Genomic DNA, 18,975 nt, shown 5'->3' with positions numbered 1-18,975 from the left:
CAGGAATGCAGCAACTTTGGCAATGCATTCCCAAATTCCACTTTTCTGCCCTCGCCCTCAGGGTAGTGAGGACCTTTCAGAGTGATTAATCCCCCAGGGAGGAAGGAACCAGAAGGGATGGAGCTGGAGACATCTGTCTTAAAAGTGTGCTAGGTACCTGCACTGGCTTGCAGGATGCGTGGGAGCTTGTTGTCCCTGTCAGCTTTAGGAGGGAGGCTTGTGATTCTGTGGTGGGGACTTAGGAAAGAACCAGGGGATGTTCACTAACAGCCCTAAATACCTTTGCAGCCTGAGCTCCCTGCACAGCTGGGGCTGGCTTGTTTTGGAAGGCAGGCACTTACCTGGCCTTAGGGGCGCACGGGGGTTTAGCTGGGAAGATGTCCCTGCTGCTGCCCGGTGTCACCGAGGCCTGAGTCCACCAGGATGCCTTTTGCTCCAGTCAGTGCCCCAAAACCCTGCCCTTGTTCTCAGGGCGTGCTGCACCAGGGGGTCATGGCCATTCTCTCCCCAGGCCCCCATCCTGCCCCATCAGACTGGGCTGAGATGCCAAGATTAGCAAACCAAAGCCAATTTTCTTGTGATGCTGATATCTGAGTTTTCCAAAGCTGGTTCTGCACCAAACCCTGCACTGGAGCCCTGTGCAGCGCAGGGACATGCAGGACCACACTTCCCTGAAGCTCTCCCTTCCCCTCTCCCTCCCTTTCTCACACACTGATCACACCAAGGCAGAGATGTGTCTCAGCAGGACATTTCCACAGAATACCCAGACCAAATACTCCCATCACCCCTTGGCACCATCCAGAAGGTGCAAAGCAACAGGCACTGCAGGCTCTGCCCTGCCCAGGGCTCTGCTCCAGCACCAGGAAGGAGAAGGGATTTTGGGTGCTGCTGTACCAGACAGCAAGTTCAGCTACACCCTGCAGCAGAATTATCCAGCAGAACAACAGCCCTGCTCCTCCAAAGCCGCCAGGCTTTGAGGTAGAGCTGTTTTTCCAATCCCACATGATTACAAGCTCATAAGCTTCCAAATATAAGGACTGCTGGGCTTGGATTAGATTGATGCTGGTTTTTGGCTTGCTTTTCCCCAAAGGATGAATAGTGCAAACCCAGCCTTTGGCAGAGTTCAGAACAGCCACTTTGTGAGCCATGGTGAAAAGCAGATGAAATGTGGCCGTGTCAATCTAAGACTGATGAGAGCTAAAAAGGGCATTTCCTCAGTGTAACAGTAAAAGCAAAACTGCACAGCACAGTGCCTTTTCCCAGGCACTGAGAGCTCAAGCTTTCCCACAAGGAGATTTAGGGGCTGGAAAGACATCTCTCCTGGTGAGCAGGAGGACATGGGCAGCCCTGTCTCTTCCTAAAGTGATGCTCTACTCCAGGTTGCAGGGGCTTTGCCTGATGTCCTCCAAATAAGCATGGGAAAGAAGAACAAGTCCCTGCTGACTGGTGAGCATCTCCATGTGGATTCAGGAGGGAAGACTCACAAGCAGGTGTCCTGGATCAGGTTAATGAGATCCCATCCTGCCTGAGTGCTGCCAATGGGAAAAAGATGGGCTGAAGTACTTCTAGCTTTATTCTGATGTGCATTTCACTGATGGGATGCTGTACTTAGCAATTCCTGGGTACAAAAGCACAGAGTAAATTCTATTTAAACCAGAATGTACCCTTCTTCCCAAGGCTACGTAGTTTTGCAATGCAATTAAATACTCTTTTCCTCTAATTCTCCCAATTCCCTCTAGGGCAGAATTAGGAATCGTCTGGATCCCCCCTCTGAGAAGCTGGACTCTTGCTTAAAACATCCTTTTCCAAATCACAGGTGAAAATGCCACAGAAAGGAAAATCGCATTATCCCATGGACAAAGAAACACTGATGTGGGCCATCCTGATTTGTGAAGAGTTGGCTTTATTTTATGGTTGCAGACCCTTACATTTAATAAAAACCACAAGAATCTCTCTCCTTCAAAATACGGAATATATAGTATTTATTCAAACCTTGAGAATATATATGTATAATACTGATTATATGTATGCACTCGCAGAATGCATGTGCTCTATATAAGGTTATTACACAAGTAAGTGTATACAGATGGAGTATATCTGTGTGTGTGTATAAATATATGTGCACACACCAGTGTATAAGTGCTTCACAGAAGTATATATAAGACATAATATGGATCTACTATAAATGATGCATCTCCCTCATGCTAAGGGCTGGGATACTGGTTTTCCTCTTCCGTGCTGTTTGGAATTTTCCCCAGGTCATTTCAACTTTCTTCTTGAAGGCGTCTTTAGCCGAAGATGACTAAAGGAACAGTCTTCACCCTAGAGGAATGTCAAAAAGTCCTGGAGAAAACCCTAAAAAGCATTAAAAGACAAGAGCAAGGAGTGTGTGCTGCTTAATGAAGCAGAGAGGGTTTGAGATTTAATATACCACAGCATTTGTGAAACGGCATAGAGGAGAACGACAGGGAGGAGATGGGAGGATCTTCCTAGTGAGAGAGGTTTATGGAGGACAAGGTTCAGCTGGGTAGTTTCTCTATAGCATGTTCCCTTCTACTTTCCATCACTGGCACAAAGGAAGCAGCATCGGAGGCTTCAGCCAAGCGCACTCTCAGCACAGTCCTAGCCATGAAAAGCTGACCTCCCCAAGCCGAAAGCAGCCCTGCTCCTCAGTGCCTTCACCATGTTCCTACTCCGGACAACACCAGCGTAACAGACCAGTCTCCAACTGGCAGAATCTCTGCCGGCCACCCTGACAAGCACTGCCCTGGCTGCCAGATTCACATGCTGTGCCCTTTCCACACAAGGCAGGACATGGCATCATGGTGACACCGGAGGGGCGCTTGGCACCACGGGGCTTCTGTGGACATCTCAGACACAGAATGACAACACCAAGACATGGCATGTCAGGGAAATCCCCTCCCTTTCCAAGGGTGTTAGCACAGGTCAAGGGGCTCCCCAAGCACCAGGGAATCACAGCTCTCCAGTGCACCTCAGGGAGATACTGGGTGACGAAGAGGAAAATCTGCAGAAACCTTAATTTGTGACAAAAGCCACCGGATCCTGGCTCTCTGACCCGCTCTCTCATCTTTGAGAAGAAGGCAACAGGCACCCAAGTGAAGCAAAGCAAACAAATCAAGCCAGAACTGGGCTTTTAAATCCTTCTTTATCTTCCTACAAGGCAAATGCAAGCTGGCATTGAATATCTTAACCAAGCCAGCTTGTCCATCCTGAACATACTGCTGAAGCTTTGTGACACAGGATAAGGATAGCAGAGCAGGACAGTGCTGCCTTGAAACTTCTGAAAGCCAGGAAATTTATGATCCCATTACCAGATACCTAACTATCCCTGTCGGGATTGAAGGTAATAATGACAAAAAGTCCTCTCTCACTTGACCCAGACTTCTGCAGAAACACCAAGCTCTATGAGGTGAGGCTGCCTTGTAGCTCCAGTAGCTGAACTCAGAGCACTGGGTCAAGGAGTGTGAAGTTTTGCCTTGGTCCGTCCTTCTGCCTCTAAATTGGAAGGAAAAACAAACTCCAAGGGTGACCGATGCCCTGTGGAGTACCAAGGAAAAATAAACTTTCAGGGAACGACCCAGCAGGGTGAGGATTTATTGGTGGTATGGCTTAAATGCTGTAGTAAACACCTGCAAGGGCTGAAAACGGAATGAGAACTGGATCTTCCACCTGGATGTTAACACACACTTTCATTTGATCCGAAGTAACATCCTCACACCCAATGCCCTCTCTGCTGCAAATTCTGAACTACTGAGTGTTTGTGAGAATGATGCAATGCTCCTAAGAAATTAGTTTCCATATATGAGACAAACCAGGATTCAGAGGTGCTGGAGAGGTACATGAGTCTCTAGGAAAACGTTCCTAAAATGCCAGCTAACAGATCACACTGGGACTGTGGCTTCTGTCTGCTGTCTGTGTGCAAGGCTCCTGCACCAGAGCACCCACTTTCTTGCAGGGGAAGCTAACTGGTGGCCATGTCTGGGAGGCAAGTCAGGGAAAAAGCCTTGGAGATCACACTAACTTCCCACTGAAACAGAAGGCAGCTTCAAGACAGATTTGTAGGTCAGGACAGCTCATCTCTGGTGTGACTTCTCCAAGGTAGAGCAGAAAACCCCCTCAAATTTAAGGAACTGTGGTACTTTTCAAGTAAGAGCTGTGAGTACCAGAGCTGCTGGAGGATGCTGAGATGCTGCCTGAGCAGGAAATCTGCATTTAGCAAGCAGTTTAGGAAAGCCCAGAGCAGCTGCAATGCACAAGACTAGCCAGGCTTGCACTCACCCCCTGCTACAACATCAGCGGTGAGAGGCAATGCGATCAGTCGACCCCATTGTAACGATACAAGTGAGCTTTCCACAATATCCCAGAGTATGAGGAGGAGCAGGAACAAGGAGCATCACCACCACAGGCTATGTGCCAAAGCTCTGTGGGGTGACTGGTGCTGCTGCTATGCACTGTGGCTTTCAGCATCTGATGGTCCAAGCGCAAAGCGTTCCTTACCTTCTCCCAGCGTGCTCACCACTGTGACTTCTGAGGCTTTGCTGGCACCTCGGGAGGTGTAAGCCTTTATGTAAAAGCTATAGCTGGTCGAGGGCTCTAAATCAGTCACTAGCTGCTGGAAGGTGCTCTTGCTTACAGCCTCCTGATACTCCATCTCTACAGGATCTGAAGTGCAAAGAAAAGAGAGAATAGAGCAGCATTATAGGCTTTGCAAGAGGTAAAGAGACTAAACAGATGGTGGAAGCAGTAGTTTCGGTCCCTAAGGTGGATACATATCTGCCCATATAATTATATACTTGTATTTCTATGCACTTTGCCAGAGACCTAAGTGGGCAGCAAGATTTGACCGTGTGGCCTCACCCTCCCCAGCCTTTTGGTGTTTACAGCAGCATTACTGCTTCATCAATGTCTTTCAGCAACAGGGAGGTGATGGAGAATATCGTGGTAGCACTGCCTACTGCAGTGCAGACCTGCTTTACCTAGTGGGTTGCATTGCTAAATTAAGGGAAGGCTGAGGATGCTCTGGGCAGCGGGCAGGGCACCGTACCTGCAGCTTTGCGAATGTGCAGCACGTAGCCGATGATCTCCTTGGTGTTCTGCAGAGGTTCAGTCCAGGACACCTGGATGGTGGTTGCAGAGACCGTCTCAGCCTTCACGCTCTGGGGAGGACCGGGCAGCCCATCTGCCCACAGGACCGTGAGGCGAGCGCTGGCTTGCGTGGAGCCGGCGCTGTTCTCGGCGATGCACTGGTAGATGGCTTCATCCGCCTGGTTGATCCCATAGATGGTGAGAGTGCTGCGTGGGGACACACGAGGGAAAGCATCTCACTGGGTGCACTGCAGTGGGCATCCCTCCCCTCCAGCCATGCCACGGCCATCCATGCTGGCTCTGATGGCAGGGCATCCCACGTGCCTCTGTTTCCACAGAAGGCTTCCAGAAAGTTGTGCACATTTCGGGGAATAAAGCCCAGGAAGTGAATGCATCATTCCCTAGATCCCATGACTAGAAAGATTGTCTCAACTTGAAGAGACTGTGGTTAAAGTGCAGCCAGATGGGGAGGGGGAATGGCAGGATTTGAAGTCTTCCTGAATTCAGGAAGATCCCAGGCACACTAGAGAGATAGCTCTGTGGTAAATGCATCCATATACCCAAACCAGCTTTAACTGGTTTGGTTCCAGTACACACCAGTGATGCCCATCCAGGCTCCACACACAGTTGCTAAGCTAAGTCTAATCAAGCACAGCCAGAAAACCCTCTGGTGATGCTCTAATTGCATTATAGCACATTAGAGCAGTCTTAGGGTAACACAGGAATTAGCTGACTTATCTGGCAGGGTTACAGCCTCAGCTCCTGCTTCTGCATTTCCAGAAACACCATCACCACGAGCCAAGAGCCAAAGCTTACAAGCAAGTCACAGGTTTTGGCTGCAAAACCTCAGGGCAGCAACCAGGATGGTTCTTCCAGACTGCTACTGGGGCCTCCACATCAGGCTTAGATGCTGTTTTCAGCCTCCAAGATAAAGACAGGCACTGGCTACCCTGGTGGAAAACATCCCTAAAGGAGGGGGAAAAGCCAGCCATGTACCAGCTTCCCAAATGAGTGCGTTCCTTAGCACAGTGCCCATCTCTGCACCACCTCCAGAAGGGAGGTTTAGTGGCTTGATGGGCACAGGGACAACCAGAGTCCTTGTACACATGGCCCCAGGAACTGAAGGCCCTTTCTGCACTGCATGACCCTCCAGCAATGGATGTGTACAACCAGAGCAAGTTCAGGGCCAGCCCAAGTATTGTGCTGCCCAATACCTTTACAACAACATCAGCAAATATTGACACAAATAACTGTACAACACATCAGCTCTATCTTGGCACTCCACATGCAAACCAGCTGTTCTGAACAGCATTTGCTCACAAACGGAGACCCATCAGTGCAAGCCCTGCTCTCTCCAGGGCTTGTGCCCCTCTCCTCAGAAACCAAGCCAGGAACAACGTGATTCAGTTTGTGACTATCCAGCAGACACAAGGCCACATGAATTAAACAGCCAGCGTGTCTCCCTTCCAAGACATGGGGTGAGGAGTCTCACCACACTGTGCCCAGCTCCGAGCTGGAAATGGAAAGGCAGTCTTTGATGTTGGAGATGTTTCTACCAACCCTGAGGCAGCAGCTCGGGTTATGATAAAATATGCTTATTAGTGCCCTTAGTCCTGGTAGGATGTTCCACAAACAGGGCACCTTGGGGAGAATTTCTGAAGTAAAGGTCCAGTAGGGACCACCTAAACCCAGTGACAGCTTTGACACCACTATAAATAGCAGCCTAATTATATTCATTACTAGTCCTAGAGATAGGCTACAGGATATACCCCCACAGCACTGCATAAAACACTGCTTGCCACTGCCCCTGCTTCCACTTCAGAGCATCACCCACACATGCACCACTCTGGATTAATCCCTATTTGTATTTCTAGTCCTGTCCAGTTTACCTGAGCTGTGGTTTGCTTCTGGCTTGGCAGGAATATTTGGCAGACCATGATGCCTTCAAGCTTCAGCATCCTCTTGTTGGCTTATGATGCCAAAGCTTGCATGAGCTTTGTGGTTGCTGTTTTCTGTAAGAAGTGACCCACACCTAACCAAATCCCCATGCACTGCTTGCTTGTAGGGAGAACTGAACTATTTTCTTCTCCTGCAGTGAATTCCAGGTGGACCTGGGACTTGACTGCACATGAGTAAATCCCAAGCACCCCTGGTGATGCGAGGGGCACTTCACGCCTTTTTAGGAGTCATAATCAAAGCTGCCTTTTATGTAAATGAAAAACTGTACATGTTAAAAGGAAATTATAAATAACCTGCCACTGCCTGCCTGTATGTCACAATGAATGCTGCTTTTAATTGCAGCAAAATATTGGTCTTCCTGTATTAAAATTTATTACTGCTGTTGATTTAACATTCATATTCCTGTCTTGCAAATTATCGGGGCCATGGTGAGTGAGCAAATGTTTAACAGTCATCTATTTATGTCCTGTGCCTTTGTTTCCTTGGAAACATTGTAAATGGAATATCAAATGTGATGGTTTCAGCTGATATGGAGATTTTAGAGAATCAGCCCTAAGCTCCTCTCATAGCCATGGGCTCAATGTATCTGATTAAATGGAAGGAGAAAGGTAGAAGTGGGAGGGGGGCACAGGGAGGAAGGACCCGATGTGTGGCTCAGCTGTGTCAACAAGGGCTGATTCCTGCGAGGACAGATGGCAGGAGGCAGGATTACGCCATCCCAAAGCTGCACTTGCAGCTCTGCACAAAGCAGATGTGTGGAAGGAGCAGCAGCGCTTCCTTCTGCCCCGTCAATGCAGGGATTATTTCCACGTGGCCGCTGTGCATCTGGGCACCCTGAGCAGCCAGGCCGGGCTGGCACACAAGTCAAGAGCAGCTTTCCAAGCACAAAGCAACTCAAGAACAACAAGGAGTATTTAGGCTCCGTTGCTTCCGAGCATATTTATGTGCTTTACAAACAGAGAGGAAAATACGTGGAGGAGGGAAGAGGGGAGCCTGGCTGGAAAGCAGTGCAAGGAGCCTGATGGTAACAGCATGATGCTGGGGTCAAAGGCATCTTTCTCCTGGGAGGACTGTGGGGTGAGCAAAGCTCCTCTCATGCAACGCAGATGATGTGCTGGATGCCAGCAGTCCTGGAGCAGGACAGCACTTGGCCATTGGGAGCCGGAGCTGGGCAGAGCCTTGGATATCTCAAATGCCTCTCCGCAGAGGTCCCAGAGTGACTGGTAACACTGTCACGGACAGTCAAGTCAGAAGATATTAATAAATAAAATACATTTCCACAAAGAGCCATGGCAGGTAGCTGGAAACTTGCCTCAGGCTTTGAAAAGTTAATTTGCATTGAGATTTATACGGCTGTGTTTGGATGTACTGTGCAGTAAGAGCCTCAGCCATCCACTACCTAGGGCCCATGTTACCTGGAATGATGTGCAGACAATGGGGGCAATAAAACAACTGAATTTTTGGCTATGCCTGGATAAGGAGGAAAAACCAAGTGTGGAGAAGTTGGTGAGCAGAATGCCCAACACCTAAACACCAGCTGAATGAGAATAAGGGCAGACCTCCAAAGGAGGCTGCTGAGCTCCCTGCAAACCCCATGCGAGCTCTGAAGCACACTGGTGGCTACAACGAGGAGGGCAGGAGCTAGCAGTGAGTTACATGAACCCCATCATCCCAGCTGATACCTCCGCTGTGCATCCATTTCCACCCTAAGCACCGACAAATTCCTCCTGCCTTCACCCACTGCATCACCCCCGGGATGCAGCGCAGCAGGATCAGTGTTTGGCCCAGCAGCTTTCCCAGGTTTTGCTACTTTTTGTCTTCTTCTCTTCAAGGAAGCTCAAACAAAAGGAAAACATGTAGTTGCTGCGTGAGGAGGCGCGGGGCGTCTCTGCGCATCAACCATCTGAAATATGCAGCGTCCTTTTATTTCTTCCCGTCAACGGGGGAAAAAAATCTGTCACTTTGGGACATCTGCTGCTGGAAAACTTTCCCGGAGTGCCAGACTGGCAGCGCCGTGAGCACGTCAGGCGAGGCGAGATGCCAGAAGGCTTTCTGCTGGTCACCAAAGCCGCTCTGCGAGCCGAGGGCTCCATCACATCTCCGCACAATGCCCTGACAGGCATTGATGGAAGTGGGGAGAGGACCTGCTGCAGATTCACACCCGGTTGAGCTGAGACGAGAGGCCTCCGCTGCTCGAAAGCCATGGTATTCCCAAGCTGTCTTCCCAGCATACAGGCAAGCAGGATGACTGATCTGGCTCGGGTCAGGGGTCCAGGCCGGTGACCGGAGATCGGCTTTCCAAAGGCTCCTCTGAAAAAGTCTGAGAACTGAAGGAAGCCTCTTCATCGATTCAGCAGCACAAAGACGAGGGGCCCATCTGGAAGGATATCAGCATGCGTGTGCACGGGCGCACGAAAGGGGGAGTGTGATGAAATTAATGCAGAGAGCAGGCTGTGGCTACCAGGGAGAGCATTTTAAGTGCCAGCAGCTACAGAAAGCCACCAACAGCACACTCAGGTGCCCTATCCCTGTGCCCTGCTCTGGCTCCATTTGTTACGGGTCACGTTGTGTCATGCTGTGACGAATGAACCGCCAGGATCCCCGTCTGATTCTGCAGCTACAGACCCACCCAAAGCACAGTTTCTGGAGGTATGCTACTGGTCCCAGCGGGGCCATAGGGATGAAAGGGCTGGCAGACTCTTGGCCTGCAAATGTGGTTACAGATGCTGCTCCTTCTCACACCCCTGGGAGGACAGAGCCGGGCAGGATGGGGATTTGGCTGTACAGCATGCCTTCTATAAATGGGATGTTGTAAACGGCACCACATTTGCTACAGGAGGCACAGCAGTGGCACCATTTCATCCTGATACACTGACCCTTCTTCACTGGCTTCATGACGCCCAGGTTTGCACTGTCTTGATGTGACACGTGTGCTGAGCCCTCCTGGGAACTCACCACTGCTCCGGCACCGCGCTAGGGACAAGCAGGAGCTGGCTGAGCTCCACAATCCAACCGCACACAAAAACCAGTGATACACTTCAAGAGCAGCTCAGTGGACCAGCACGCAGAGAAAAATAACACAGGCACCTTGGTAGCAAAATAATCACAGCCACATGAGAAGGAGAGACCCATGCCCGTTGCATTGGCTGCTCCGGGGCTGCTGCAGATCCCTTTTGTGGGATATGGCTGCACTGTCCCAGCACAGGATCCCCGCTCAGCGCCGGGAAGGTGGGATCATGCTGATGCATCGCTGCTTAGCAGAGCTTTGGGTGCTCATGCAGAGACCCTCCTTGCAAGGCCATTTCCACGTGTCTTCCAAACAAAGTGAAACCCATAAATTACTCTTAAATCAGGAGCAGCTGTTTCACATCCCAGTTTTCCACACACTTATTTGTCATGCTTCTGGGAACTGAAATATGATTTGCTGTACAGTACCTTCCCATAATCACCAACTGCTTTCAAACTCATTGCATGAATAACCTGCAGGCTTTGCTTAAGGTGTCCAAATCCCTGCAAATTCAAGAGTGTGTGGGGTGTGTGCACCATGAAGGGACGTCCAAACCCATCTGCATCTACACCCAGCTGAAACATGGGGTTTTCCTGGGTTTGGTACCAAAAGGGCTGTGTGGCCATTCAAATGAGTCCTTCCCAGAGCACTAAACCAAGTGCAAACCAGTAAGGAAGAACTTAAAAAGGAGACAGTTCATAAGGTCACAGAGAAGAGCAAATGCCACCTGAGCCCAGGTCCTAATGAAGCCTTTTTCCAGTGGAGTAAATGAAGTCCCTTAATTACCATTTTGTAAATAAAATCTCCTTGGAAAATCAATATTAGAGCCTGCCTTCTCTGAAGATGTTGGCCTTTGTTCCTTGCTATTATGGCAATATAAACCCCATAGTGTGATACACTTCTAGGCTCAAAATTACCCCCCTGAACACGGTTGGGTCAAAGGAAGAAAAGCAATAAACCTTTCAGAGCAGTAATTCGGGTAGTATTTCATCCTTCCTTGTAAATTTTGGAGTAATAACCTAGAAAGCATGATTTTAGACAAAAAAATCCCCTTCTGCTTCCTCCTGCAGTGATACGCCCCTGCTTTCAGGACAGGCTAGTGATTCCAGGTGGGAATTCTGCTGGAAATACTCACTACACCTCTTAAGCATTTAGATCATGATTTATACAGATCACCCCAGGAGTACAAGGAAAATGGCATTTCTGATCAACAGAGAGGGACAGACCCTGTGGCGGTGGGACACAGGGATGGCTCCACCAGAGTCAAAAAGGCTCCATCAGCTTCTCTATCTGAGAGGACGGCTCAATGCAGCATCACCCTAACAGCAATCAGCTCCATCCCCAACCCAGGGAGTGCACAACCAGGCAGCCCCAGCGCCAGCTCCTCCAGTGATTTTTATTCACAGCTTTTAATGGAAAACCCCACAATTCCCTACGCCGGAGCCTTCATGCATTTTTCATTAACAATTATCCGCTATCCCAGAACTGCTTTTGATTTTTGCTAATCATCGATTGGATATTTTGTTCCCACACAGCTGGCATTTTCCAAACATAACAACCACCTCTGGAGAGGGCATAGCAGAAGGCTGATCTTTAATGCTAATGTGCCCAGAAACCATCAACACATCAGGTGATGAGAATTCATACCTGAGGGACCGCGAGGGAAGAGGTGTTTATCAGACACAGCCTGTGAGGCTCATTTTACTGTGCTGAAAGGCTGGAAGTTGCTTGGCAAGTGACTGGCTGATGTACCAGCAGCCACATCCAACCTGCAAGGAATCCAGTCCTGAAGCTGCTGTCCCATCTCACCGAAGATGGGCTTCTGACCTTGAGGGTTTGCTCTCCCTGGGTTTGCTTATGAGAGACAGTGGGGTGATGTAGATGCCAAAGGGCCCTTCACAACTTTGTGAAGCAACAGTTTGATGGGCAGATCCTCCCATCGGCTGTGGGTTTGTGCAGACACATGACTGACCACAGGAATGATACCTCAAGCTTGTGAGAGCAGAGCAGCATCTCAAAATCTCCATGTCCTGCAGGTCTGGACCTCTCTTCAGGCTGTGTTTGTTCACAAGAACAAAGTTGCTCATAAGGATATGTTCTGCAGTCAATTAGCACATTATATGATTTGGGATGATTTACTCTTTTTTTTTTCCTAAAAATCTCTTTGGGAGCATTCAGACCTTTATTGCCATATTAAGTAGAGTTTTAATCCAAATGAATTTTCTAGGAAACCATGTAATCTAATTAAAAAGCTCATAGTGCAGTTTAGTAGCTTTATTACTAGTAGATTCCAGACCCATCTTTACACAGACAAATATTTTCCAAGTGCAATAGACTGATAAATCCAAAGCATAATCACAGACTGATTCAGCCCAGAACTAAGTGGGTTACAGCACTTAGTCATGTCCATGGGAAGGAAACAAAGGACAACTTGAAGAAGCTCTGGAAAAAAACCCAGCCTTTGATCGGTTGCCTCCAATCCAGGGAGCACCCAGCCCTGCTGTTCCAGTGAGGGCATTTTCCAGACTGACAGCTTTGGGAACCACCAGGCATGGCCACTTGCCTGAAGCTGGGGGCCAGAATAGACCAAGCCTAGTGCAAAAGAAGCCAAAAGTTCAACATCGATGAGTACGATGGCCTTAGGGCTCAGCTTTACAATCGCATTACTATAGTTTGAGAAGATGCCATGTGTCAGCTGAGCACCAGCGACTAGTTGAGCTCCCTTCCTCAGCCTGTGCCAGATGCAGTGTAACGTGGTCATTGAGCTCACAGTGAGAACGGCTGACATGGAATTGTGTTAAATGATTCCCATCAGAAAACGATTACAGCGATGTCCACCACGCCACAGTTCACGTGTAGCAGAGCTCCAGGCACAGGGACCTGGCCTGAAAACATGACCATGACCAAAGACCCTACTTCTATCTTCCTCAAACAGTGAGGAGGAATGATTTCACAGGCAAGACATCTGGGTGAGACACAGAGATGAATTCAGTGTGACTTCATGGATCTAATGACTCCTTGTAAAGTCTTCAGACACTTCTGACTCTGCTTTCCAGTCAATAAAAGAGGATGCACTAATATCCCTTCTCTCATTTCTGCTCTGTTTGTATTATAAGGGCAGACATGCCTCAGAAACCCATGCAAGGAACTAGCCAGGATTGTGTGGCATCTGTATGTGCACAAAGCAAGCTTTCTGAAGCTCTAAAAGCTTCCAGCTTGGAGAAAACCTACACTGATCAAGAAGATTTTCTTACAACTCACACCTTAACCTCCTTGCCACACACAACCTGCCACACTCCATACAGCAAAGCTTTAAAAAAGCCTTAAACCTGAAAACAAAAAGCCATATTACATAAAAACTAGAAAAATAAACTCTTCTTCCTTGAGGAACAAGCCATGGTGCCTGTACGACACTTCCCAACAGTCTAAACTGAAGGTCTGGACCCTCCAGCGAGGTTGGGGAGTTGCATTCATGAGACACATTTGTTAATACACATAGCAGCTATCTATAGATTATGCCATAGAGTACAAATCTCTACCAATAATTTAGCTTTACAACACAGGTGCTATTATTTTTCAGGATATTGTTCCACGCTATTTCCATAGAAACTATGTCATCAAGTTGTAATTTTCACACTAAGTGCATCCCACCGTATCATTTCCTCGGTACAAACATCCCCCTCCCTTCACATGAAAATGCAGTTATTTAGCACTCAGAGAAAACACTCTCCCCTGCTGAGATAAAAGGCTGAAGTTTAGTGAAAGTCAGCTTCCATGCCAGTATTATTTCAAATGTATTTACATTTGCACACCCAGGCAGGTCAATGTTCAGGGGTTAAAGCACGGTTCCTCCACTGCGGAGTAAGTGTGGTCCCTGCCAACTCCAGGGGCAATATTTGGTCCTTCCAAGAATAGCCAGATAACGACCAGGACACTTTTGCTGAGTTCCTGAATCATCAGTCAAGGTCTAATGCTGATTTCCTGGCACAGTAAAGCACGAAGCACTGAAATGTAAGCCTACAAAGTGCAGCTAGTAGGACTGAAGCAGTGTTTTAGTATATCAAAGTCCAACTTGAATCCACATACCTGATTCTGAACATTACCACCTTCACATTAGCTCTTTGCTAACGCAGAAGGAAAGTCAACAAATAACCCACTCCCCCTTTCCCTGGAGCCCAGACAGTTCAAAATAACATCTTCTAATGTAGCCTCCCACAAAAGCAGGGTCACAGAGCATTGCATCAGTCCAAGGAATGTGTGACAGCAACCTACCTCACCTGCTGAAGCCTAGCTGGCTCTAAAGCACTCCCTTTCCAAGGCACTCAGGCAGCAGGGGTGCAGTCTTTCTGGATCACTCATGCCCATCTCAGCCTCAAGCACAATAGTTCTACATTGAAAGCAGGGCTTGAACAGCTCACCAGGATGCGCTGCACACCCCACTGCTCTCTGCCAGCCTTCACTGACTGCTTCAGAATGAACTACTGCGTGCATCTGCGTCAAATCCGCTGCCTGCACAAAAGCTGAAGCCTCTGTGAGCTAACTGGCTCTTTACCCAAGAATTAGACCTGCAGTGACAGCTATTTCTGGACCATCAGGTAGGTGACGTCAGTCCTCCAAGCATGGTAACTCCAGTTTGATGCTGGGGAACGGCACAACCCAGCTGTGCATCTCACACTGTCCTCCACCCCACACTGCAGTGCCAGCAGCCAGCGCGCGAGCACTTACCTGTTGTTATTCTTCAGCTTAATGTGGTCACTGGTCTCCAGGATCTGCCCGTTCCTCAGCCAAGTGATCTGGGGTGGGGGCTCCCCTTGGGCCACACATGTGAAGATAGCAGTAGTCCCCACGGGCCTAGAAATGGACTGGGGATGCTGCACAAACTCTGCAGGGGCTGGAAGGAGGAAGGAGAACAAGGGTGAGAAAAGTCATGATGATCCCACTTTATCCTGGTACAAAGAGCAACCTCATCAGTAAGCCTCATCTGCCTGGGAACATGGGATGCTTGGCCAGCCCACAGCATAGGCAGCAGATAACACTGCATTTTGGTTGCCCATCCTGGCAGCCACGGCTTCACAAAAGGCACCTGAAGGTCAGCTCAATACTGTATGGAGAGCTGAGGACATGTACAGCATGAGCAAACTGTTTGCAAAGGGAAAGAAACGTATGGATGTGCAGACAGCAGTCTGGCAGCTTGTTCTTACCCCAGTAAACATCAGATTTGCTGCTATTCTGGTAGCAATAGATTGAGGAGCATTTTTAACCCCAGATCTGCAGCCTGGGACCCTTAAGGTCCTGCCAAGCCTGGCAGAAGACTCCACCATGCCTGTAACTGCTGCTCACCTCATAACCAGGTATCTTCAGCTTTAGCAGTAACATTTCTAAACAGCAAGCAATTCCCCCCTCTTCCAGCAGCTTAAAACAGATTTAAAATCATTTATCAGAATAAACCAGCGTGTCAGGGCCTGAAAGACACTGCCAAATAGGTGAGTTTATTCAAGCAGTTACGCTTCAAAGGGCAAAGTGATAAATACACTCCATGTTGCTGCTGAAACCTAAAATCAGGTGGAACCAGCAGCAGCCACAATGAAGACAAACAGAAAAAGCACAGGCCCATAATGATTTTACTGACTAGCATCACATAATGGATGGCTGGTGTTAAACTTCTCTGACAAAAGCAAGATTATCCAGGGAGACACGCTCAGTGCCACTTGCCGGCATTTTTCATGCATGGGGTTGGCCACCCGGGATGGAAGGAAGGAGCAAACTGGTCTAGTAAAAGCTGTTGAGGAGGCAGGCTGCAGGCAGGAGCAGCTATTCAAGAGCTGAGCCTTGCGGTTCATGGTCAAAAAGCCCCTCAAGGTTTGCTGCAGCAGTATGGGGTGATGAAGCTCTTCCCCAGTCGTGTGTGTGCAAGGGAAGAGCATCTCTACTACTGCAACAAGGCCAAACCGCAGCGAAAGGTGTAAGAGCAAAGTCGTGCACGTTTTAAGTCCCGCAAGCAGAAAGACACAGAAATTCACTGAAGAGCCCATCCACCTTGAAGGAGGCCCCTCTTTCCTTTTTAATACTCAAAGGGAAGCAGAGCATGGCAGGTCTGACTTATGTTAGTGTGTTGGCAGACATGTATGTCCTTGTTCTTTTAGTCCACATTCTAAATATATCTATCACATATTAAACAGCAACCCGTGACACGTTAGTGGTGGGGGGTGTCCACCAGCAGAGCTGATTGTCAGGTCACTTCTGTCAGCACTCAGGTCTACTAATGAACCTGATCTCAGCAATCTAATGGACACATATTTCCAGAACCTCCTGCTAAACTTCCCCACGTGCCAATTGATCCTTTGTCCTTTTATTTCCCTCCTATGATTTTCTCCCCTCTAGACCTATAAGTTAAAATAAAATTCAAGATGGGTTCAATCAGAGTTGGAAGCACGGATAAACAGGGGGAAAAGCCCCTCTTCCCTGCAGTGAATGGTCCCTTTGTGGTGTACAGTGAAAGCAGCAGAGACTTGATTTTCAAGACTTCCTTAACCTCCTGCCCCCTGCTTTGTGCTGGCGCAGTTCTGCAGCAGCAATTACTTTGCAAGTGGCTGTGCACCTCCCTGCTTTCATCTGGGCTCATGAGTTGCACCCACATTACTCGCAGGTGCAAACCCACGATGCCAAGGGCGGGCACAGCCACCTTCCAGCTCCGACTGCAGCTTCATTAAAGATCCTGCCACTTGGCTCTTTGCCTCTGCCTTCCCAAACCTCAAATCGTTTGCTCCAGCAGAAGCAAAGTTTAAACAGGGAAAGAAGCATCCGGCGTAACCCTTCTGGAGTCACCGGCTCTCCTCATCCTCCCTTATTAGCCTGTGTCAAGACGGAGCAATGAGAGTGGTGTCGTGTGTGACTCAGGGTGATGGAGGTGCAGCTGCGGCCGCTGGCCCGGTGCCAGTGATGCTATTCAGGACCACGGCCCCTTGGGTCCCCCTGGTCCCTGCTCCCCGCTGCCGTCCCTCCTCTTCGCTCTCTCACTAAACACAACCAGATCAAACCCCAGCTCCTGTTTAACTTGCTTAAACTCTCCAGGGAGCAGGCGGCCACTCCTTTGAACGGCTCCTGGCTCCGGTGTGCAGAGCAGGCTCTACTCGATGCATCCCTTGCTGCAAGACAGGGAATGCCCTTCCATTGTTCCTGCTCCTCCTGGCTTTCTTGGTCCTGTCAGGTCTCGCCCTACTCCTTTTGGTGCAGAAGGAGCAGCAGTGTGGAGCTGTATGTGGCAAAAGGGCCCAGGCCATGGCAGAAACACATGGAGTTAAAAGGCTCCTTGTCCCCATCGCCAGCTTCAGACAGCATGAGAGGAAGGACATGGCCAGGGTGCTACCATGGTCTTAACACGGGGACAGACATTGCTGCAATGAGATACCCCTCTGCTATGCTGGACCAGGGCATGAGCCCAACCCAGGGATCATACCAGCACCCCAGGCAGGGTGCCCTGAGGTGGCTGCTGGTGCATGGTCTGGGGTGAATGGCTCCTTTCCTGGACAGCAGAACATCTGCTCTCCTCCTCCCAGCTCCTCTCCCTACCCTTTCAAATGATTTCGACAGGAACTGAGAGTTTGCCACCTCTGTCCCTGGGTTAGCAGGGAAGGAGCAGAAGCAAAGCCCTGCCTTCAGCCAAGCCTCCATCCCCCTCATCGTCTATAATTAACAGAGCATCCTGTCAGTGCTCATCTCACCCTGCATGGAGGTGCAGCAGCCTGAAGGCCTCTCCCCCTTCCACACTACATGCCAAAAGGCCATCACAGGCGGCGAGGGGAAGCGTATCTCAGCCCTCTATGAAGATCTTAATGAAGATATTAAAGAAGATCACTGGTAAGAGCAGAGAATTCAAACCTGGCAAGGAGGAATAGGCATGATCCAGCCCTGGCTTGTGAAGTATGAAGAAACCAGAGCGTTGATTATTCAGGACTTAATGGAAGGGAGGGAATCATGCAGTTTTAATGAATATTTAAAGGCGTGACATTGGTATGAAAAAGCAATAACCCTTAATACCACCCCCAGAATCATCAACCAAGGGCTTCAATAGCTTCTACTGTGCTCAACAAACTGCAACAGCATGAAGATGTGCTGTAACTGTGGGTTGTAACGGGAGACCCAGACGGGCTCCATCTCTTCAGAGACATCTCATCTCAGCAGTGACCAGCCACTAGCCTGTTCCTCGGGGTACCAGGGAGCTTCACTGCCCTTGCTGTGAGTTTTTGCCTGGCATTCACTGGGAAGGGCTGTGCTAAGGATCACGGAGCATTGACAGATGATGCACTGGTGCCAGAGGAATCCTTGCCCCTTGCATCTCAGTATTATTAATTCTCAAGTAGTCGGAGTGGCAGGGTGAGGGAGGGAGGTTGGGCTGAGGAGGAGGAAGAATAACATGGAAACAACGAAACCTCATAAATTAGGCTACTGGAACCAACAGTAAGGTTATAAAGGAGAAGACAGGTCAATGGAGAAATCGGTCAAGCACAGCATCAGGTGACAGGAGATTTAAGACAAAGAACTGCTGCCCGCTTGGCTTCTTTCTGTTGACTACAAAGAATGCCCAGATGCCTGAGTAACTTCAATAGCTAAGTTGTATGGCTGGTGGGACTGCTAGGCCAAGGATGGAATCTGTGGCCGTGTCCCCTGGGAAACAGGCAGAAACCACGCAAGGAGGCTGTCACGGAAGCCATCCATCAGCCTTCTGTGGATATCATGAACTTCTCGTCCTGGCAAGGACATACTGACCCATGCAGCATATACTGAAGTTCTGCAGCATGAATTTAGGGCTAAACTCAAGCACAAACCAATTACCACAGAGCCAAGCCTAAAACATAGCCACTGCACTACATCTGTGGCTGAATTCAACCCTGCAGCCAAAGCTT

The 18,975-nt window shown here is 49.1% G+C and overlaps 1 protein-coding gene across 1 annotated transcript in view; it reads right to left on the bottom strand.

Annotated features, from left to right (window-relative positions):
* Positions 1-18,975, bottom strand: part of IGDCC3 (immunoglobulin superfamily, DCC subclass, member 3) — a gene marked incomplete at both ends in the record, with an annotated part of 86,449 nt that overhangs the window by 3,110 nt on the left and 64,364 nt on the right. Inside the window, 3 exons of the mRNA XM_010011204.1 lie at positions 4,519-4,683; positions 5,066-5,313; positions 14,798-14,963. Of these exons, the coding sequence (XP_010009506.1) occupies positions 4,519-4,683; positions 5,066-5,313; positions 14,798-14,963 (579 nt within the window). The remainder of the gene's footprint in view (positions 1-4,518; positions 4,684-5,065; positions 5,314-14,797; positions 14,964-18,975) is intronic.

This window comes from Nestor notabilis, unplaced genomic scaffold, assembly GCF_000696875.1.
Source record: "Nestor notabilis isolate BGI_N333 unplaced genomic scaffold, ASM69687v1 scaffold9483, whole genome shotgun sequence".
In the NCBI taxonomy this organism is placed as follows: Eukaryota; Metazoa; Chordata; class Aves; order Psittaciformes; family Psittacidae; genus Nestor; species Nestor notabilis.
Note: the sequence above shows the minus strand (reverse complement) of the source record. Positions and strands in the feature narration are given on the sequence as shown.